The sequence below is a fragment of the Pogoniulus pusillus genome, chromosome 13, assembly GCF_015220805.1.
Source record: "Pogoniulus pusillus isolate bPogPus1 chromosome 13, bPogPus1.pri, whole genome shotgun sequence".
Lineage (NCBI taxonomy): Eukaryota > Metazoa > Chordata > Aves > Piciformes > Lybiidae > Pogoniulus > Pogoniulus pusillus.
Window position 1 is genome coordinate 4,638,739 of NC_087276.1, and position 23,445 is coordinate 4,662,183.

The following is a 23,445-nucleotide window of genomic DNA, read 5'->3' on the forward strand; positions in this document are numbered from 1 at the left end:
CTTGTCCTGCTGGCTACACTGTTCCTGATACAGGCCAGGATGCCATTGGCTCTGTTGGCCACCTGGTCACACTGCTGCCTCATCTTCAGCTACTCTCTACCAGCACCCCCAGGTCTCTTTCTTCTTGGCTGCTCCCCAGCCACTCTGCTCCCAGTCTGTAGCACTGCTTGGCGTTGTTGTGGCCAAAGTGCAAAACCTTGCACTTGGCCTTGTTCAGTCTCATCCCATGGCCTCTGCCCACCCATCCAGCCTGTCTAGGTCCCTCTGCAGGGTTCTCCTACCCTTCAATAGATCCACACCTTCTCATAGCTTATGTCATCTGCAAACTTACTGATGCAGGACATAATGCCCTGGTCCAGATCATCAATAAAGATGTTGAACAGGACCAGGCACAAAGCAAGAATATTTTCTTACGTTGTTAATCACTACCATGGTGTTCAGTAACTGTGATTATCATGACAACAGTAAATGTGACTATAAAAAACAGGAATGGTCTGACAAGCAGGTACATTTGGGAGGCCTCATTATCACTTACATAGCATTTGTGTATCTATGTATGTGCTCACATCTGCATCCAGGGATGGGCTGGGTTTTTTTACCTGTATGCCTGGGTAGCCAGGTTGTCCAGGAAAGCCAGCAAATCCTGCTTCCCCCTAGAAAAGGTGACATAAAGAGAATTTAATTAAGCTGTTAAGATGTGAATAGAGTTGAACAAAACCAGTAAGGTCATACATTAGGGTTGTGCTATAACAACATCAGTAGTTTGTTTCAGAAAAGTGTCTGCTCAGCAAGTTTGCTGATGACACCAAGCTGGGAGGCTTGGCTAATCCAGCTGCAGGCTGTGTGGCCATCCAGAGGGACCTGGACAGACTGAGAGCTGGGCACAGAGGAACCAGGTGAAGTTCAACAAGGGCAAGTGCAGAGTCCTGCATCTGGGGAGGAATAAGAAACTGCACCAGTACAGGCTGGGAGGTGACTGCAGCCCTGTGGAGAGGGACCTGGGGGTCCTGGTGGCTAACAAGTTACCCATGGCACAGCAATGTGCCCTTGTGGCCAAGAAGGCCAATGGGATCCTGGGGTGTATTAGGAGGAGTGTGTCCAGCAGATCAAGGGAGGTTCTCCTCTCCCTCTATTCTGCCCACTTCAACGGGGGAGCCCAAAACTGAACACAGTATTCAAGGTGAGGTCTCACCAGGGCAGAGTAGAGGGGATGTAAATACCTGTGCATTAGGGCAATTTATGAATAGTAGGGTCGTTACCTGAATTAGATTTGAAATGAGCTGGGGAGAGGAGACAGGAAAAGGCAGGATGGGTATCTACATACGTACATTTGTTTTTTGTCACTCCAGTAATAAGTTGTAACTAACTGTTTGAGTTTCATTTCTGTCCTTGAGTCCTGGGTAGCTCATGGCCTCAACTGGGACAGCAATATTTCATAGAATCATAGAATCACTTGGAAGAGACTTTTATTTCATAGAACCATAGACTAACCAGGTTGGAAAAGACTTCAAAGATCATCCAGTCCAACCTATCAAGAGAGGCTGTAGCCAGGTGGGGGTTGGTCTCTTCTGCCAGGCAAGCAGCAATAGAAGAAGGGGGCACAGTCTCAAGTTGTGCTGGGAGAGCTATAGGCTGGATGTTAGGAAGAAGTTGTTGGCAGAAACAGTGATTGGCATTGGAATAGACTGCCCAGGGAGGTGGTGGAGTCGCCGTCCATGGAGGTGTTGAAGCAAAGCCTGGCTGGGGCACTTAGTGCCATGGTCTGGTTGATTGGCCAGGGCTGGGTGCTAGGTTGGACTGGATGAGCTTGGAGGTCTCTTCCAACCTGGTTGACACTGTGATTCTATGATAATGTGAGCTATCAAGTATGTGGAAGTTCAATGCTGCAGAAATCCACTCAATAAGCTAATCTCATCGATTCCACTGTTCAAGGAGCTGCTTGCACTTCTCCTTACCTTCATTCCAGGATAACCATCAGGTCCATAAGAGCCAGGATTACCCTGATAAAAGCAAGTAGAATGTGAGCTAAACCAGTTCATGCTTATTCAAAGTTACACCTATTCAAAATTGCTGAGCACTTAATGTTCCTTAGATATTTGGGATATTGTTCAGTACTCAAAATTGCAGAGCAGTTAATATTCTTTAGATAATAATTACTTGGGATGTTGCTCAAAAAACTTGGCAGAGTTTTTGCAACTACTTTGTGTGAGGTGGGCATGAATTTGAACTACAGCTCAAACTAAACCAGGCAGGTCTTTACTTCACTTATATATCAAGCACAGTAGTGGACATATTGCCTGATGTGAGCAGTTAGGGAAATCAAGCAGAAGCTGCTCTAAGGAGCTTCCATCAGCATGTATGGAATGTATTGAAATGACTGTGTCAGTACTGTGCTGCTCCAGAGAAGCTTTATACAGCTCTAAATATTTAGAGCTGCACCCTACAGATTTACTTTCCTTCCAAGGTCAGAAAATGAGCCAGCAGTGTGCCCAGGTGGCCAAGAGAGCCAGTGGCATCCTGGCCTGCATCAGGAATGGTGTGGCCAGCAGGAGCAGGGAGGTCATTCTGCCCCTGTACTCTGCACTGCTTAGACCACACCTTGAGTGCTGTGTTCAGTTCTGGGCCCCCCAGTTTAGGAGGGACATTGAGATGCTTGAGCGTGTCCAGAGAAGGGCAACGAGGCTGGGGAGAGGCCTTGAGCACAGCCCTACGAGGAGAGGCTGAGGGAGCTGGGATTGGTTAGCCTGGAGAAGAGGAGGCTCAGGGGAGACCTTACTGCTGTCTACAACTACCTGAGGGGTGGTTGTGGCCAGGAGGAGGTTGCTCTCTTCTCTCAGGTGGCCAGCACCAGAACAAGAGGACACAGCCTCAGGCTGCACCAGGGGAGATTTAGGCTGGAGGTGAAGAGAAAGTTCTTCCCTGAGAGAGTCATTGGACACTGGAATGGGCTGCCCGGGGAGGTGGTGGAGTCGCCGTCCCTGGAGCTGTTCAAGGCAGGACTGGACGTGGCACTTGGTGCCATGGTCTGGCCTTGAGCTCTGTGGTAAAGGGTTGGACTTGATGATCTGTGAGGTCTCTTCCAACCTTGGTGATGCTGTGATACTGTGAAATCTGGGTGAACTTGTGTTTAAGTCTGAGACAGGGTGAGTCCCAGGCAGGGAAGCATTCTTAAACACTCTATACAGAAATTATGATAGATTACTTTAAAAAAAAAAACAAAAAACTTAAAATCTTCCTTGGAAATGCAAACTTAAACTGGCAAAATGTATCATGAGCATAATTACAGTGAATTTTCAAGTAGTTTATTCTGCAGCTTCATTACCTGCAATCCAGGGAATCCAGGAATGCCTTTTTCACCCTTCTCCCCTCTCCCAAGTGTCCCCTGAAGCATACAGAATACTTTGTTTAAACAAGATGCTCAGTGAAGGTTGCCACAGATTTTCATTTGGTGCATGGTTATTAAATTATGGATGCAGTAAGTTATAATACATCTTGCTAGGGCCACGAGGGTGCTCAGAGGGCTGGAGCAGCTCTGCTATGAGGACAGACTGAAAGAGTTGGGGCTGTTCAGTATGCAGAAGAGGAGGCTCCCAGGTGACCTTCTTGTGGCCTTTCAGTATCTCAAGGGAGCCTATAAAAAAGCTGGGAAAGGACTTTTCAGGATATCAGTGACAGGACTAGGGGGAATGGAGCAAACCTGGAGATGGGTAGGTGCAGGCTGGACATGAGGAAGAAGTTGTTCAGCATGAGAGTGGTGAGAGCCTGGAGGTGTGGCCAGCCTGAGCTAAGGTAGGGTGTTCCTGCCCATGGCAGGGAGGTTGGAACTAGATGCTCCTTGTGGTCCTTTCCAACCCTGACTGATTCCATGATTCTATGATTGTTTCACTTGCTAGGCTCAGTCACTGGGGCTTAATTCATACAGCACCATTAGCAGTGTCCAGCTGTGGACAGGTAGTGGTGGAGCAGCACAGAAAGCTCATCTTTTTCAAAGTAAATCTAGTGTAAAAAGATCAGATTTGTGTCCTTTTCCAGTGCTAGGTACCAGTGGTCCTTTTATAATGGAATGTGAATTTCTGTAAAAGTGATTGACTCAAAAATGTGATGTTCAGGCTTCTCATCTGTGTAGCACAGTTGACTTGCTAGAAGGCAGGGATCCATCCAGAAGGACCTGGACAGGCTGCAGAGGTGTGCCCAAGCCAACCTCATGACCTTCAACAAGGCCAAGTGTAAGGCCCTGCACCTGGGTCGCTGCAATCCCAAGCACAGCTACAGGCTGGGTGGGGAATGGCTGAGAGCAGCCCTGAGGAACAGGACCTGAGGGTCTGGGCTGGTGAAAAGCTCAACAGGAGCCTGCAGTGTGAGTGCAGCCCAGACACAACCCTGTGCTGGGCTGCAGCAAGAGCAGTGTGGGCAGCAGGGCAAGGGAGGGGATTCTGCCCCTTGGCTCTCCTCAGACCCCACCTGGAGTCCTGGGTGCAGTTCTGGAGCCCCCAACACAAGAAGGACATGGAACTGTTTGAGCCAGTCCAGAGGAGGGCCACAAGGATGCTGAGAGGGCTGCAGCAGCTCTGCTATGAGGACAGGCTACAAGAGTTGGGGCTCTGCAGCCTGGAGAAGAGAAGGCTTCAAGGAGACCTTAGAGTGGCCTTCCAGTATCTGAAGGGAGCCTACGGGAAGGCTGGGGAGGGACTATTGACAAGGACTTGTAATGACAGGACAAGGGGGAATGGGTTTGAACTGGTAGAGGGAAGATTTAAAGTAGGTGTTAGGAAAGGGTTCTTTGCAGTGAGGGTGGTGAGACACTGGCACAGGTTGCCCAGGGAGGTTGTGGCTGCTCCCTGCCTGGAGGTGTTCAAGGCCAGGTTGGATGAGGCCTTGAGTGACCTGTTGTAGTGGGAGGTGTTCCTGCCTATGGAACTGGATGATCCTTGAGGTCCCTTCCAACCTAAACCATTCTGTGATTCTCTCTCTTTCACCTACAAATCTAAATAAGTATTTGACATAAACTAGACTCATTCTTTTGCCCCAAGTTAGATTCTGGTTCTAGTAGTGTTCTGCCTGTGGATTTTCCTCCTGCACATCTATCAGTAAGGAAGACTTCAGAGTCCTTTTTATGGCTACTTCTGCTCAGCATCCAGGAACACCTTACCAGAGCACAAATGTTTCAGTTAGTCATGCTCACACAAAGAAAACCTAGAAGGGAAACAACAGCTTTCTCCCCAAACAGGTGGTTCTGCCTTCTCCACTCTCAATGATGCCTTTAATGTGAAGTTAACCTGATATGTAGGAAACAGACATCATACCCCATTATGAACACGTACAGATAGTCTCTACTTTTCTCTTGAGGAAAACATAATGTGTGCTTCTATTTTCTTCACTATCTCAGTCCACTGCATGTCAGTAGTCCAGCTGGAAAAAAGACTTTCACTGCCAGACAACATTCAACAGGTATGTATAAAATAGACTCAGAAAGGCTTTAAAGTATTTCTGCTTTCACACTGATTTAGGTGGTGATGAAATCTCACAACACAACTCCTGTTACTTCTTCCATCACCTCATGCTTTAAAATATTAATATAACCACTGAAGGACTTTGCCAGCACCATGAGGAAAAAAAATCATATTACTTACTTTGGGTCCACGTGGCCCTCTCTGTCCTGTCACCCCAGGTAGTCCTTTTTGGCCCTACATAGAAAGGAGAGATTTTGTGTATAATAATATGCAGGACATGCTTGGTGCAATTAAAGTGCTGTTTTTAATGATGGTTGTTAACTAGTAGAATTATAGAATCATAGAATCAACCAGGTTGGAAGAGACCTCCAAGATCATCCAGTCCAACCTAGCACCCAGCCCTAGCCAGTCAACCAGACCATGGCACTAAGTGCCTCAGTCAGGCTTTGCTTGAAAACCTCCAGGCATGGTGACTCCACCACCTCCCTGGGCAGACCATTCCAATGCCAATCACTCTGGCAACAACTTCCTTCTATTTTTTTAAGCACTGAGTCTGTTCCTTCAGCTGTACTGAGCAGAAGAAAACCAAGGAAACCAGTTATGTACTGATTTTTAACTTCTGTTAATGCAGCTTAAGGACTCTGGAGTCGTAGTGCTTTATTTTGTTCTGCTGCTCTGTTCAGTTTACTGCAAATATTCACATGCATCAATGGTCACTGCATTGGCCCACTCTGAATGGGATGCATGGGGACACAGTTTCAAGTTGTGCCAGGGGAGGTATGGGCTGGAGGAAGTTCTTCCCAGACAGAGTGATTGGCATTGGAATGGGCTGCCCAGGGAGGTGGTGGAGTTGCTGTCCCTGGAGGTGTTGAAGCAAAGCCTGGATGAGGCACTTAATGCCATGGTCTGGTTGACTGGCTAGGGCTGGGTGCTAGGTTGGACTGGATGGTCTTGGAGGTCTCTTCCAACCTGGTTGCTTCTATGGCTAACTCCATGGCCATGATTATATTGTGTGTTGCACAGCACCATAGGTCACACTTCACAGTAACATGAGGAGTTTCTCTAAGTCCTTTCCGCCCTTTCTCTCTTCCTTGTACACTTGCATACAGCAACCATTTGCAGAATCAAAGCCTAAGGTGCAATGTGTGAAATCTCCCAGGCCCCTGAGCTGAGGCTGGCAATGCCAAATTCACCTTGTGACTTGTATATTCAATGAAATCATACGTGAGAACATAGAGACTCCAGTACAGGCTCTGTAATGCAATTTTTGTACCTCCTGTTCTCTGCCAACATTCTGATGCTTTAAAGTACACAACTGTGGTTACAGTAGGTGTAATGCTGAAGTAGACTAAGTAACAGGAGCTTGCATTAAAACCAGACAACGAAACCACACTTAACTTTCATGTTAACAGAACACCTCAGAAGGGTTAGAGTTGGCAGTTCAAGACATTACACTGGAGAAATCTCAAAGCAAGTAGCTGCCAAAGATCTGAAAATGGGAACAGTTTGTGAAGAGCCACTAAAGAGGTTCCACAGCAGAGTAGCAGCAGCAGTTACAATAGAGGTTCAATAGCAGAGTCTGCCTGAAAGGAGATTTGCTAGTGACAAAAAGTCAAGAAAACCAAAGCAGGGGCAGCATCTCTTTTCTGCATGAAGACAGTTCTCCCTTAAGGACATGAGCTAAATGGGCTGTCTTGTGAAGGAAGGATGCTTGTAGGAAGAGTGTTGAACAGCAGGATTCCTGCCAAAGCAGAGTGGTTAGTACAGAAAGATTCATCCCGTGTCATTTCTGCAAAAATTACATCACAAGATGGCACTTGTCAACTTCAGCACAGTTAAATAGGAAGAAACATTAACACCTTTTCCCCTTTGAACAGCTGAGCTCCAGGAGGTCCAACTAACAGCGGTGTCCCAGGTGGCCCAGGAAGTCCAGTGTCGCCCTGTGGAAGCAGAGGAACAGCAGAGACCTCATTTCATGTAGCCTTTCAGTGAGACTTGGCTGTCTTCCTGCTGCACTACAGCACATTCCTGTACTCACTGAACATGTACTAACACCTGCACATAAACAGAGCTTGTATCTCTAAGCCTCTCTACCACTGTCTTAGACCCTTTTTTCTTGGCATCTGCTGCTGCTCACAGGAGGAGGTAAGACTCAGTGACTGACAGTGTACAGCCACTGTTGCTGGAGTGTGCTGTTGGATTTAGGCAGTGTCTATATAGAAGATAATTGCTGTGTAAATGCTCACTAACCTATTGTTTGTTGCTGTGATGGTTTGGGAGTTACCCACCCCACCCCACCCCCACTCTTATGAAATCACCCAGACTAGACTCAGCTGGCTGGAAGTTAAAGAATGAAGCTTTATATTCACAGCTCAGCACAGTATACAAGCAGATATTTATAATCTATACAGCCATAGACAGAAATAGACAAGTTAAAGGTAATACAGAAACACAGCAGCCCTCCCAGAAACCAGAGTCCCCAGGAGGGGCTCCCAACCACCCTTCCACCTCCTTTCCACCCCTCTACCTTTTCCCAGAGTTTGCCTTATGTGCAAGGTGAGTTTGGAGGATTGGCAAGGGGAGTTAGAAGCAGGATTAGTTACACAGAAGCAGCCCAGGGAGACAGCACAGGCTCCAACAGAGACCCACACACACTGTCTTATCTGTGGTTTTGTTCTTGTTCTTATCCATCTCAGCAAACCTGTGAGTGTAGAAGGCATCACCACTGTTTCCTTTTCACAGCCTAGCATCTAATTCCTCTCATTAAATGATTCCAATCTGCCTCACACTAGCACAGGTGCCTTTCAAAATCTCCAGAATATGCTTGATTCCTGTGTGCAGTTCTGCACAGAACTATCACTACTTCATCTGACTTCTCTAACCTGACTAGCGGGAAGCCACAAATGAAACAGGCTCCAGGGAACAAAACGAGAATCCTTCTATTAGAAAGGATTTCTATTCTAAATACTATTAATTCTACAGCAATATCATATAATAATATTTTTATATATCAACTTATCTATAAAAAATACACATATTTGGTGGTGTTTTTTTATTTAACAGTATTTGTTTCCTTACCGGCTCTCCTTTTTGTCCATCCACTCCAACACCTGGATTTCCCTAATGGACAAAAAAACAGTTTGAAGGTAAGCAGAAAATGTTGACAAGAGGATTTAATCAAGTCAGGTTTTTTTAGCCATAAGGAACACTTCAAATCTTAGTATAAATCACTATTTGACTAACAAAAGTCGTTGCCTACCTGTTCACCTGGTAAGCCAGGGTACCCTGGAATACCCTTTAAAAGAGAACAGCCAAGTTAGTATGTCTGAATCAGAGGCAGCTTTGCTTTGATGGTTACCTCCTCTTGCCAGCATCACCTAGAGGCAGTATTTCCTTTTGGGATGTGCCCTTCCCCAAGTGCAGCATACTTCACAGTATTTCCTTTTGGGATGTGCCTTTCCCCAAGTGCAGTATACTTCACAGTATTTCCTTTTGGGATGTGCCTTTCCCCAAGTGCAGCATACTTCACAGTATTTCCTTTTGGGATGTACCCTTCCCCAAGTGCAGTATACTTCACAGTATTTCCTTTTGGGATGTGCCTTTCCCCAGGTGCAGTATACTTCACAGTATTTCCTTTTGGGATGTGCCTTTCCCCAAGTGCAGTATACTTCACAGTATTTCCTTTTGGGATGTGCCCTTCCCCAAGTGCAGTATACTTAACAGTATTACCTTTTGGGATGTGCCTTTCCCCAAGTGCAGTATACTTCACAGTATTTCCTTTTGGGATGTGCCTTTCCCCAAGTGCAGTATACTTCACAGTATTTCCTTTTGGGATGTGCCTTTCCCCAAGTGCAGTATACTTAACAGTATTACCTTTTGGGATGTGCCTTTCCCCAAGTGCAGTATACTTCACAGTATTTCCTTTTGGGATGTGCCTTTCCCCAGGTGCAGTATACTTCACAGTATTTCCTTTTGGGATGTGCCTTTCCCCAAGTGCAGCATACTTCACAGTATTTCCTTTTGGGATGTACCCTTCCCCAAGTGCAGTATACTTAACAGTATTACCTTTTGGGATGTGCCCTTCCCCAAGTGCAGTATACTTCACAGTATTTCCTTTTGGGATGTGCCCTTCCCCAAGTGCAGTATACTTCACAGTATTTCCTTTTGGGATGTGCCTTTCCCCAAGTGCAGTATACTTCACAGTATTTCCTTTTGGGATGTGCCTTTCCCCAAGTGCAGCATACTTCACAGTATTTCCTTTTGGGATGTGCCTTTCCCCAAGTGCAGTATACTTCACCTTGCCACTTCATTAAAGAGACATTAACTCTCTCACTTCCCATATCCCTGTCCCCACAGGGTGGCCTTGGGGAAAGGAAATAAGGAGAGAGCACTGCCAGCATTCTGTTGTGACCAGACTGCCACAATGAAATGCGTTCACATGGACATGGGAAGGAGCAACCTATGCTCAAATTCCTGTACTTACAAAGTCAAAAGGCAACACAAAAATATCTCTCTTTATCTTCTGCCTCAAAAAAATTATTATTTCTAGGCTTTGATTCACATTAAGGCAATTTCTGGAATTGGTAGACAAGGATTTATGCATATCCCACAAACAGAAGGTTGTGTGACTGTGATGATCTTACAGGCAAGCCTGGTTGGCCTGGGTATCCAGATGGGCCCCTTATACCTCTTGACCCTCTAGGTCCCTGGAAAAGACAGGAAAAGGTCTGTCTGTGAACATATCATGAGCATATGCTTTTCTCTCAAAACTAGCCCCTCCAGAATGCCAGCATCACCTGGACTCGAGTCTACTGGGCCACTACATTCCATCCACAGCCTGAAGCTGACACCATGGCTGAAACCTGACTGTCACTAGAGCAGCTCAGTACCAGCATCCTGAATTTCATGGAAGAAATAGTCTTCAAACAGTGAGTACCAGGATGACAGCTGCTCAGTTCACAGCTAATGCAGATGGTATGTTCTGTTTCAGCCACCAGCAACAGGTCATGAGGACAGATTGTAGGAGCCAATGTTTCTAGAACTTTATTATGGAGTTTTGCAATTTAAGGCAGGCAGGGAGAAACCTCAGTATTGCTTTACCATGAATCACAGAATTTCTTAGATTGGAAAAGCCCTTCAAGATCATTGAGTCCAGTCATTAGTTTCACACTGACAAGTCCTTGACTAAACCAAATCACTCAGCACAACATCTAATCACTATCAATCACTATGGTTGGAAAGGACCACCAGGAACATCCAGCCTCACCTTCATCCCAGCAGCCTTCATCATTAGACCATCATAACCTCAAGCACCACATCCACTCTCCTTTTAAACACCTCCAGGGATGGCAACTCCACCACCTCCCTGGGCAGCCTGTTCCAGTGCCTGACCACCCGCTCAGGAAAGAGCTTCCTCCCAACAGCCAACCTAAACCTCCCCTGGTGCAACTTGAGGCCATTTCCTCTTGTCCTGTCATTAGTAATTCAGGAGAAGAGACCAGCTCCAGCCTCACTACAACCTCCTTTTTGGTAGTTGTAGAGGGCAGTAAGGTTCCCTCTCGGCCTCCTCTTTTACAGGGTAAACACCCCCAGCTCCCTCAGCTACTCCTCATAGGTGATGTTCTCCAGACCTCTCCCCAGCCTCATCACCCTTCTCTGCACCTGCTCCAGCACCTCAATGTCCCTCCTGTACTGTGGTGACCAAAACTGGGCACAGTACTCAAGCTGTAGTCTCACGAGTGCTGAGTACAGGGGCATGAGCACTTCCCTACTCCTGAAGGAAAATATGAAAGAGCTTCAAGACAAAAATCATGTATAGAAGCCACTGACTGTACTTACAGGCATGCCAGGGGGGCCAGGATCACCTCTGTCTCCCTGTAATCACAATCATTTAGACATCAATGATTAAAAACTTTGTTGTTGGTATTTTCTAACCTCACAGCTATTAAGATCACAACCTATCTAGTTCAGTTGCAAATTTGCTTTAATTTTTGTTTCTTGGCACCAAGCTTCATTCAAGTGAAGAGTTATGAGAACAATTACATTTGCTATGCATGTTTTCCTACAAGGCTTTTTCCCCCTCCCCACTCAGATACTTACTGGAGGTCCTCTTCCAAAATATGAAACATAGACTGAATTTCCTTTTTCTCCTTTTTGCCCTGGATTACCCTTGAAAGAAAAGAAGTATTTTAAAATGTGATCCTACATCTCTATGGAGATCAAATGTTCTCAGGCTGTGCTTTCCTGGTGCCCATACATCACTACGTAACCCACTAGAACCATCATCATAGAATCAACCAGGTTGGAAGAGACCTCCAAGCTCAGACAGTCCAACCTAGCACCCAGCCCTAGCCAGTCAATCAGACCATGGCACTAAGTGCCTCATCCAGGCTTTGCTTCAACACCTCCATGGACAGCGACTCCACCACCTCCCTGGGCAGCCCATTCCAATGCCAATCACTCTCTCTGACAACAACTTCCTCCTAACATCCAGCCCAGACCTGCCCTGCCACAGCTTGAGACTGTGTCCCCTTGTTCTGTTGCTGGTTGCCTGGCAGAAGAGACCAACCCCACCTGGCTACAGCCTCCCTTCAGGTAGTTGTAGACAGCAATGAAGTCACCCCTGAGCCTCCTTTTCTCCAGGCTGCACACCCCCAGCTCCCTCAGCCTCTCCTCACAGGGCTGTGCTCCAGGCCCCTCACCAGCTTTGTTGCCCTTCTCTGGACACCTTCCAGCACCTCAAAATCTCTCTTGAATCGAGGAGCCCAGAACTGGATACAAGTATCACTGCACAAGGATTTTGCAGTTCTTTTATCTAATGAGAACTTTGAAAGTAAAATTGCCTTCTGCATGCCCTCTGCTTTTAAGTTCCTGTGGTTACTGTGGAGTCCTTTATAAAAATGCCTTTCCTCCCAGGCATGGCACTCTCAAAACCTCAGTCTGATCTAGTAGGAACAGATGATATGTCCACATGTAAAGAACAGATCTATTAAGACATTATTTCTGAAGCTTCCTCATGTGAAGTTCACATGTACTGGATAGAACTGAACTAAGTTAGCCACATAACTACTGGGTTCAATGAAATGGGATATTGTCTGTCATAGAATTTAACCACTTCAAAACTGTACTGGTTTCCTGATGTTCCAGACTGGCTGTGCAAATCCTAAGGTCAGAACGAAAGAAGGAAAGTATTTAGCTTTGGAATGGTACAATCAAAAGGAGGATTACAGCTGTCTGCAGCTGGATATAGCTCCAATAGTCTGGATGCAGATTACAGCTCAAAGAGCAGGTGCTAGGAACACATTAAACACACCAGAAGTGACATTTGTCTTGGCTTGTTTTACTTGTGACCTCTTATGCACCACACCATTTTTATTAGATCCAGTTTGTTACCTTCTACCTGACTTAGGAAAGGGCTTACTAATAGAAACAACTTTCTTTCCTAATTTATTGGGGAGGTAAATGTACAGATTCTACAAGGGAACAGAAGTTGATGAATCTGTACATAGCATTACATAAAATTCTATGGGACAAGATTGTAAATCAGAGTCACATAAAAATGTTAGCTGCAATATACAATCCACTGCAAGAAGCTGCTTTAAAAACAGGCAGTCTGCATGGAGTGGTTGGAACAGCATTCTTGTCTGCAAGCAAATATGGAATTATGCCTTGCTTTTCTGAGTAGCTAATTTAATTTGCAGTGGAATTTCAGTGTGCATATCCAAAGCTACATGCTTGTTGTGTCTCCCATTCTCTGTAGGTGGCAAACACTTTTCTAGGCTTGCTAGTGAGTGTGAGCCTGGCATTGGAAGTATTTATGCTGTAATTTGTCCATGTCTCATTTTTTCCTTTATGTCATTTGACTAATTATAAAAGGGAAAACCTCTTAATCTGAAAGCCATAGTAAGGAAATGAGCTAAAATTAGAGTTTGAATGGAAGTAATTTTACCATCTGGGGGGAGGAGGGGGGTGTTAATTTGAGTGGTTCACCAAATTAGCTTATTACCAAGTTTTGTGTAAGGTTGTGCATTTTTTGTTCTATTTTCTTTGATTTTCTCCTAGATGCTCTATTCTTTTCCTAGTTGCTGTGTTTCTTACCTAGTTGCTCTATTCTTTTCTTAGTTGCTGTATTCTTTTCCAGGTTGCTCTGGTCTTTTCCTAGTTGATGGGTTTTTTTCCTGGTTGCTGTGTTCTTTTCCTACTCACTGTATTTTTTTCCTAGTTGCTCTGTTTTTTTTTTTTTCCTAGTTGCTGCTATTTTTTTCCTAGTTGCTGCTATTTTTTTCCTAGTTGCTGTGTTTTTTCCTAGTTCCTGTATTTTTTTCCTAGTTCCTGTATTATTTTCTCCTAGTTGCTGTATTTTTCCTAGCTGCTGTATTTTTTCCTAGCTGCTGTATTTTTCCTATTGCTCTATTTTTTTTCCTGGTTCCTCTATTTTTTTCCTGGTTGCTGTATTCTTTTCCTGGTTGCTGTATTCTTTTCCTGGCTGCTGGTTTTTTTTTTTCCTGGCTGCTGTATTTTTTTCCTAGTTGCTGTATTCTTTTCCTGGTTGCTGTATTCTTTTCCTGGTTGCTGTATTTTTTTTCTAGCTGCTGTATTTTTTTCCTAGCTTCTGTATTTTTTTCCTAGCTGCTGTATTTTTTTCCTAGTTCCTGTATTTTTTTCCTAGCTGCTGTATTTTTTCCTAGCTGCTGTATTTTTTCCTAGCTGCTGTATTTTTCCTATTGCTCTGTTTTTTTCCTGGTTCCTCTATTTTTTTCCTGGTTGCTGTATTCTTTTCCTGGTTGCTGTATTCTTTTCCTGGTTGCTGTATTCTTTTCCTGGTTGCTGTATTTTTTTCCTGGTTGCTGTATTTTTTTCCTGGTTGCTGTATTTTTTTCCTAGCTGCTGTATTTTTTTCCTAGCTGCTGTATTTTTTTCCTAGCTGCTGTATTTTTTCCTAGTTCTTGTATTTTTTTCCTAGTTCATGTATTTTTTTCCTAGCTGCTGTATTTTTTTCCTAGTTCTTGTTTTTTTTTTCTAGTTCCTGTATTTTTTTCCTAGCTGCTGTATTTTTCCTAGTTGCTCTATTTTTTTCCTGGTTCCTCTATTTTTTTCCTGGTTGCTGTATTCTTTTCCTGGCTGCTGTTTTTTTTTTTTCCTGGCTGCTGGTTTTTTTTTCCTGGCTGCTGTATTTTTTTCCTAGTTGCTGTATTCTTTTCCTGGTTGCTGTATTCTTTTCCTGGTTGCTGTATTTTTTTCCTAGCTGCTGTATTTTTTTCCTAGCTGCTGTATTTTTTTCCTAGCTGCTGTAGTTTTTTCCTAGCTGCTGTAGTTTTTCCCAGTTGCTGTGTTTTTTCCCAGTTGCTGTTTTTTTCCTAGTTGCTATTATTTTTTTTCCTAGCTGCTGCTATTTTTTTCCTAGCTGCTATAGTTTTTTTTTCCTAGCTGCTGTATTTTTTTCCTAGTTCCTGTATTTTTTTCCTAGCTGCTGTATTTTTCCTAGTTGCTGTATTTTTTCCTAGCTGCTGTATTTTTTCCTAGCTGCTGTATTTTTCCTGGTTCCTCTATTTTTTTCCTGGTTCCTCTATATTTTTCCTGGTTCCTCTATTTTTTTCCTGGTTGCTGTATTCTTTTCCTGGCTGCTGTATTTTTTTTCCTGGCTGCTGTATTTTTTTCCTGGTTGCTGTATTCTTTTCCTGGCTGCTGTATTTTTTTCCTAGCTGCTGTATTTTTTTCCTAGCTGCTGTATTTTTTTCCTAGCTGCTGTTATTTTTTCCTAGCTGCTGTATTTTTTTCCTAGCTGCTGTAGTTTTTCCCAGTTGCTGTGTTTTTTCCCAGTTGCTATGTTTTTTTCCTAGTTGCTATTATTTTTTTCCTAGTTGCTGTATTTTCTACCTACCTGCTGTATTTTCTACCTACCTGCTGTATTTTCTACCTACCTGCTGTGTTTTCTACCTACCTGCTGTATTTTCTACCTAGTTCCTGTATTTTCTACCTCTTGCTGTATTTTCTATGTAGCTGCTGTTTTTTCTACCTAGCTGCTGTATTTTCTACCTGTTACTGTATTTTCTACCTAGTTGCTGTATTTTCTATCTCTGTATTTTCTATGTAGCTGCTGTGTTTTCTACCTAGCTGCTGTATTTTCTACCTAGCTGCAGTATTTTCTACCTAGTTGCTGTATTTTCTACCTCTTGTTGTACTTTCTATGTAGTTGCTGTATTTTCTACCTAGCTGCTGTATTTTCTACCTAGTTGCTCTATTTTTTACCTAGTTGCTGTATTCTTTTCCTAGCTGCTGTATTCTTTTCCTAGCTGCTGTATTCTTTTCCTAGCTGCTCTATTTTTTCCTAGTTGCTGTATTCTTTTCCTAGTTGCTGTACTCCCAGTAACTTTACACTGGCACCCACTGCAGTACTCCAGTAACTTCACACTGGCACCCACTGCAGTACTCCCAGTAACTTCACACTGGCACCCACTGCACACTGTGGCTAAATCAGCATCTTATTTCTTCCTGCTAAACACAGTTGACTTTTCACATAAATTGCACTTGTTTTTACTGTTTCCTTTGGAAAACAACAGGAAAGCTCTAAGACTAACTAACAATTAATTAACCCTTCAGAACTAAGACTTGTTTCCATGGAAAGTCAGACTAGGGACTAGACCTGTTCAGGAACTAGACCTGTTGAAGAAAATCTCTTTAGAGTTACAGTCATTTATATCCCTTGCTGTCATGAATCTATCTTTATTTGAAGAGAATTGCTAACACAACCATTTAAACAAATTAAAAATGCTTTCCATGTTATCAGCAGAAGTAAACTATATTGAAGTGCTAATTCTAAACTGAAATGATCTCTCCATGTACAGACAAACACCTAGGCAGGATGAGGTGTGTACAGAGCAGCCACGTGGCAAAAGCAGCACAGGAAACCAAGAGCATGATATTGGAAGAGATCTACTAATACACTTGTGTGCTCAGTCACTAAAAATCTTCAGGTGTTATGGACTGAGACTGGTTGAAATTTCCATTTACTGTCAATTCTGCTCAGATATGTCCTTACTATTAAGGCTTTCAAGAAGTTTCAAGTATTGGTGTGATGGTTTCCAGCTACTCCTTCTTAGATGTACTTCCATGAAATGGTATGGTCAGGCCATACCTTGAGTACTGTGTCTAGTTCTGGGCCCCTCAATTCAAGAGAGATGTTGAGGTGCTGGAAGGTGTCCAGAGAAGGGCAACAAAGCTGGTGAGGGACCTGGAGCACAAACCCTATGAGGAGAGGCTGAGGGAGCTGGGGGTGTGCAGCCTGCAGAAGAGGAGGCTCAGGGCAGACCTCATTGCTGTCTGCAACTACCTGAAGGGAGGCTGTAGCCAGGTGGGGTTGGTCTCTTCTGTCAGGCAACCAGCAACAGAACAAGGGGACACAGTCTCAAATTGAGCTGGGGGAGGTCTAGGCTGGATGTTAGGAGGAAGTTGTTGTCAGAGAGAGTGATTGGCATTGGAATGGGCTGCCCAGGGAGGTGGTGGAGGCACTGTCCCTGGAGGTCTTCAAGAAAAGCCTGGATGAGGCACTTGGTGCCATGGTCTGGTTGACTGGATAGGGCTGGGTGCTAGGTTGGACTGGCTGATCTTGGAGGTCTCCTCCAACCTGGTTGATTCTATGATTCTATGAGAGCAGAGTTTAACTCTCAAGGATATCTCACATTCAAGCTCAATCTGTTAAGGTACCAAGTGTCCTTTTCTGCCATTAACCTTAGTAAGCATGCCTGGAAATTCACTGTGCAGTATATAGCCATAGCCTAAAACTCCTTTCATTGGTAGGGCTGTTAGCTGGGAGGTGAAATGTACATGCAGAGCATTCAGAGAGAGCAGGGATGCCTTTCACCTACATAAGGACCTCTCGGTCCAACATAACCATTTTCGCCTGGAAATCCTGGATCTCCTCTTGAGCCATTGCAGCCATCTGGACCATGCTTGCCTCTGGGTCCTTCACTTCCTGGTAACCCCTGGAAGACAGTTTGACATTTATTAGAGATGCACCATGATAACTGGAGTACCTTTTACCACACCCATTTTCACACTGAAGAAGACATTCAGGAAGAGATAGTGTCATACAATTCCAAAGATATATTTAGAATCACAGAATCAGGCAGGGTTGGAAGGGACCACAAGGAGCATCTAGTTCCAACTCCCCTGCCATGGGAGCAAGCTGCCCACAGCCTCAGCCAGCCTGGCCTTAAAGACCTCCAGCCATGGGGCCTCAGCCACCTCCCTGGGCAACCCATTCCAGCCTCTCACCACTCTCATGCTCAACAACTTCCTCCTCATGTCCAGCCTGAACCTACCCATCTCCAGGTTTGCTCCATTCCCCCTAGTCCTGTCACTCTCTGATATCCTGAAAAGTTCTTTCCCAGCTTTTTTGTAGGCTCCCTTCAGATACTGAAAGGCCACAAGAAGGTCACCTGGGAGCCTCCTCTTCTCCAGACTGAACAGCCCCAACTCTTTCAGTCTCTTAGAACACACTTTCCTTCTTCAGTCTCAATTTATGTTAAAATTACTGGACTCAGTGGTTGATTTTTTTAGTTCTTTGTTTTTTTCTTCCAAGCAAAAGGATTACAGGCAAAAATGAAGATGTTTGATCAGGAAACAAGATTTGAGATCCTTTTAGAGGTGTTAGGAGTGCAGCACGCAGACTAGAGCCTGTTATAGAGCCTGAGAGAATGAATTAATCATCTTTCATCCTAGCACTGACACATGTACATGGACTTGTCTGATCTTCACTGTCCCACTCCTGCATGAAAAGTGATGTACTTACCTCACAGGAATTTTGTGGAGTTCATCAGTACTAAATACAGCTGAAGTTAACCTGACTGCCTTAACCATCTGCAATCGTGTAGCTCTGTAAGTTTCATGACAACAAAAGGTACAAAGCCAAACAATTTATTGACTCCATTATTCTGCTAGAGGATCACAGGGTCACAGAATTTCTTAGACTGGAAAAGACCTTCAAGATCATTGAGTCCAGTCATTAGTTTCACACTGACAAGTCCAAATCCCTCAGCACATCATCTAATTGCTACGAATTGCTGTGGTTGGAAAGGACCACCAGGAGCATCCAGTCTTCATCTCAGCATCCTGCATCATTAGACCATAGCATCAAGCACCACATCCACTCTCCTTTTAAACACCTCCAGGGATGGCAACTCTACCACCTCTCTGGGCAGCCTGTCCCAGTGCCTGACCACCTGCTCAGGAAACAACTTCCTCCAACATCCAACTTAAACCTCCCCTAATGCAACTTGAGGCTATTTCCCCATGCCTTATCATTAGTAATTTAGGAGAAAAGACCAGTTCCATCCTCACTACAACCTTCTTTTAGGTAGTTGTAGAGGGCAATAAGGTCCCCTCCCAGCCTTCACTTCTCCAGACTAAACACCCCCAGCTCCCTCAGCCGCTCCTCATAGGTGATGTTTGCCAGACCTCTCCCCAGCCTCGTTTCCGTTCTCTGCACTTGTTCAGCACCTCAATGTCCCTAGGATTTGCTATGACTCTACAGAACCTGTAGTTTTTATGGAGTAACATTGATTCAATACATACAGGAACACCATCTAGGCCAGGAAATCCGGGGACTCCAGTTGGGCCCTAAAAAGAGATGACAAAGCAAAGCTGCTGAGGTCATGAATTCAGAATGAAACAGAATGAAAATAAGACTCTGTGACACTATGTAGCAAGAAACAAGAACCAATCTTGTTTGCAAAATAAATTGAAAGCTGTAATATCTGAAAAATATTCCATGGGCTTGTTTTAGCAGTAGACCAGAACCAACAGTCACCCATGGAACAATGCATGGTGCAGCAAAAGGCAAACGTCTGACTCTCACACCATTCATTCCCCAAAGGTTATAAAGTTATAGAGGTTATAAGCCTCTCAACTTATAAAGCAAATGCTTTTTGATCAATTAGGTTCTGTTGCCCTTGACAATATTTAACATTGTATACTTCATAGACCTAAAAAAGCTGTCTGTGGCGTTTCCTACCTTATCACCTTTTTCTCCAGCTGGCCCAGGCTGCCCATTCTCACCTCTCGGTCCTTTTTCCCCTGGTAGACCAGCTGGTCCTGTAGATCCCAAGGACCCAATTGGACCTTGAGCTCCCAGCTCACCAGGCTGACCCTGAAAGAGTCCAAAGGTGTGAAAGTAAACTTTGCAGCAGGAGATGACCACATGGATAAAAACCATCTCAAAATGTCTACACACTCACGATTCAGCTTGCTGTACAGCCTGCAGGTATCATGAATCAAATGCTATAAGAACACAGTCTGCAAATTTAACAGCTTGCTCAAGATGTTAATTTCTTTTCACCTTTACCAGGTCTCCAGCATCACCTCTCTGAGATGCCTGAACTGCAAGTCCTCCTGGCTACTGATCTCTGAGCTGCAAGATCTCCTGGCTCTGTCAAAAGTAAGCATCACCTTCTGCAAGCATAAGATTCCACTGAGCATTGCATTTTTACCACTAGAGAAGAGGTGGCTCATTTTAGACAAAGAAACTTTGTGCAGGGTTAGGAAAAATCATAGAATCAGTCAGGATTGGAAGGGACCACAAGGATGATCTAAGTTCCAACCCCCCTGCCACGGGCAGGGACGCCCTACCCTAGAGCAGGCTGCCCGCAGCCTCTTCCAGCCTGGCCTTAAACATCTCCAGGCGTAGGGTCTCAACTGCCTCCCTGGGCAATCCATTCCAGCCTCTCACCACTCTAATGATGAAGAACTTCCTCCTCACATCCAGCCTGAACCTCCCCACCCCCAGCTTTGCTCCATTTTCTCTAGTTCTGTCACTACTTGATGGAGAGTTCCTTCTTTCTTTTAAGTCATGCTATATGCTAACTATATTCACCTTTTTCTAGCTCTTATTTAATGTCTTAATTAATGCCTTATTTAATGTCTTGTTTGAAACTTGTGAAGCTTCCTGCAGGAAAAAAAAATCACTATTAGCCACCACATTTACAGAAAGTCTAAATATTAATAGATTGTGTAAAATAGATTGTGTTAGTAGGCTGAAGATGAGGCAGCAGTGTGACCAGGTGGCCAACAGAGCCAATGGCATCCTGGCCTCTATCAAGAACAGTGTGACCAGCAGGACAAGGGAGGTTATTCTGCCCCTGTGCTCAACACTGGTCAGGCCACAGCTTGTGTGCTGTGTCCAGTTCTGGGCTCCTCAATTCAAGATTGATGTTGAGCTGCTGGAATGTGTCCAGAGAAGGGCAATGAAGCTGGTGAGGGGCCTGGAACACAAACTCTATGAGGAGAGGCTGAGGGAGCTGGGGGTGTGCAGCCTGCAGAAGAGGAGGCTCAGGGGGGACCTCATTGCTGTCTACAGCTACCTGAAGGGAGGCTGTAGCCAGGTGGGGTTGGTCTCTTCTGCCAGGCAAGCAGCAACAGAAGAAGGGGACACAGCCTCAAGTTGTGCCAGGGGAGGTCTAGGCTGGATGTTAGGAGGAAGTTGTTGTCAGAGAGAGTGATTGGCATCGGAATGGGCTGCCCAGGGAGGTGGTGGAGTCACTGTCCCTGGAGGTGTTGAAGCAAAGCCTGGCTGAGGCACTTAGTGCCATGGTCTGGTTGACTGGCTAGGGCTGGGTGCTAGGTTGGACTGGATGATCTTGGAGGTCTCTTCCAAGCTGGTTGATTCTATGATTCTAAAATAGTTTGGGAGGTTGCAGAAATTTCTCTCTATGTAGCTCTAACTGGAGGGTCTGTACCCACAGTATCCTAGAGACCAGCACCAAGGGTTTCTGCTAACCATCCCAACATAATACATATTCTGAAATCCTTCCCACACCAACTGTTTCTTTCAGTCCATAGCATTGCTGTAGAGCTGGTTTGAATTTGTTGCAGTTTTTGTTCTGTGCTGCTAAACAACTATGAAATGATAGATTCAAAGTGCTGAATGAGGCAAGCTTTCTAATCAGACTTCACATGTGCCCTGTCTGCACTTTCACCCTACAAAACCTACGTATTTATAGGTCTCTGTTTCTCTTACTCATCTTTTTCATTCTGCATCATCATCTTTGTTTAGCTGTAACTTGTTTTGTTTCCAAACTGAAAAGTGTTTTGCTTTCTTTTCAATGCACTCTATCACGTGAATAACGAGAGAGCAAACTGGAGTCCCAATGTGTTCCCAAGAAAAGCAAATGGCTCTGAGACCACTTGAGGGCAGTAAAGGACATTTTGGTCCAACCTGGTTTACAGAACTGACAGACCAGATATTTATTTCTATAAATGGATTTGAAGGAAGACAAAATGACAGAAGTCAAAGGTGATTGGAAGAAGATGTGTTCACTTTAGGAGTAAAATTCAGTTGAAGCAACAGGATTTGATTGCTTGCTTTTCGGTGTAATCATTTCAACAGCCTCCATCTGAGCAAAATCTTATCTTGTGAACTACAAGCAAAGGTATTTTTAATTTATTCCCTATTTGTATTTTTAAATAGCTCAGTAAGACTGGTGTGATTTGACAGTTAGATGTGAGGAAATGTACAGTAATGCATCAGACAATCAGAATCAACCAGGTTGGAAAAGACCTCCGAGATCATCTAGTCCAAACTAGCACCCAGCCCTGGCCAGTCAACTAGACCATGGCACTAAGTGCCTCAGCCAGGCTTTGCTTGAATACTTCTAGGGATAGTGACTCCACCACCTCCCTGGGCAGCCCATTCCAATGCCAATCACTCTCTCTGCCAACAACTTCCTCCTAACGTCCAGCCTAGACCTCCCCTGGCACAACTTGAGACTGTGTCCCCTTGTTCTGTTGCTGCTTGCCTGGGAGAAGAGATGAACCCCACCTGGCTACAGCCTCCCTTCAGGTAGTCGTAGACAGCAATGAGCTCTGCCCTGAGCCTCCTCTTCTGCAGGCTGCACACCCCCAGCTCCCTCAGCCTCTCCTCATAGGGTTTGTGTTCCAGGCCCTTCACCAGTCTTGTTGCCCTTCTCTGGACACGTTCCAGTACCTCAACATCTCTCTTGAATTGAGGAGCCCAGAACTGGACACAGTACTCAAGGTGTGGCCTGAGCAGTTTTGAGTACAGGGGAAGAATAACCTCAATCAAATCAACAAAGAAACAGAGGAATGAGAAGGTAACCTACGGCCTGCTTGGAACAGGCACTACTATACACTTATGCTGTACTGGAAGCAGAACTGGATCAGCTCTGGTCCTGGGGATAGGAAAAGAACCCATACACCTACAAATAAGGACTACCTTAGGTCATGTTCCTACTTGCCTTTAGTGGCTCAGCTCAGTTAAACCTTGATCCAGAATCAGGATATTGAGTCTGTGATCCATAACCTCCCTGGAGGTGTTCAAGGCCAGGTTGGATGAGTCCTTGAGCAACCTGCTGTAATGGGAGGTATCCCTGCCTATGGCAAAGGGTTGGAACTGGATGATCTTTGAGGTCCCTTCCAACCTAAACCATTCTACAAATCCAGCAACACTTAGAATTCTCTTGATACCATAATTTGAGCAGTATAAAATTATGCAAATTAAGGGCTACTGGTATTAAGCCCTGCTGATTGTGCACCCTCGTTAACAATGAATGGACAGCGCAGGATTCTGTGTGTTTAGCTGCAGTATTTGCTTGCATGAACAGTTGCAGCCTGTCTATTGGCAATGCCTGGCACATTCCTATTGTAAAACTTAGTTTATTTACTGCTTTTAAAGCAGCTATTGCACCTTTTAAATACTTCATAAGAAAGGACAACTGTTTTAATTCATCATTCTGAGTATAAGAAAAGAATGAAACTAATAAAATCAGAACCCAGTGAAATACTACTGTTTGAACCATTCACTCTTCTGGAAGCAGCATGGGTTTTTTAATGCACTTAGTGAGTTGGTGCCATGCAAAATGCAGCCTCCAGCAGCACCAACAAACCACATACAAGGCATTTCTCAGTCATGCTCTAAGGCCTTTGCCTTCATGCATTTTGTTGACAACAAGTTTCTGCAATAACTTCCAACTTTTGAGTTCCT

General features: G+C 44.6%; 1 protein-coding gene across 1 annotated transcript in view; it reads right to left on the reverse strand.

Annotated features, from left to right (window-relative positions):
• The window catches only part of COL4A4 (collagen type IV alpha 4 chain), a 93,348-nt gene that overhangs the window by 50,324 nt on the left and 19,579 nt on the right, over positions 1-23,445 (reverse strand). The window contains exons 5-17 of the mRNA XM_064152804.1: positions 19,462-19,596; positions 19,023-19,067; positions 17,315-17,431; positions 11,550-11,618; positions 11,289-11,324; positions 10,094-10,156; positions 8,710-8,745; positions 8,529-8,570; positions 7,310-7,390; positions 5,631-5,684; positions 3,323-3,382; positions 1,956-2,000; positions 600-653 (exon numbers count right to left, since the gene is read on the reverse strand). Of these exons, the coding sequence (XP_064008874.1) occupies positions 600-653; positions 1,956-2,000; positions 3,323-3,382; positions 5,631-5,684; positions 7,310-7,390; positions 8,529-8,570; positions 8,710-8,745; positions 10,094-10,156; positions 11,289-11,324; positions 11,550-11,618; positions 17,315-17,431; positions 19,023-19,067; positions 19,462-19,596 (837 nt within the window). The remainder of the gene's footprint in view (positions 1-599; positions 654-1,955; positions 2,001-3,322; positions 3,383-5,630; positions 5,685-7,309; positions 7,391-8,528; positions 8,571-8,709; positions 8,746-10,093; positions 10,157-11,288; positions 11,325-11,549; positions 11,619-17,314; positions 17,432-19,022; positions 19,068-19,461; positions 19,597-23,445) is intronic.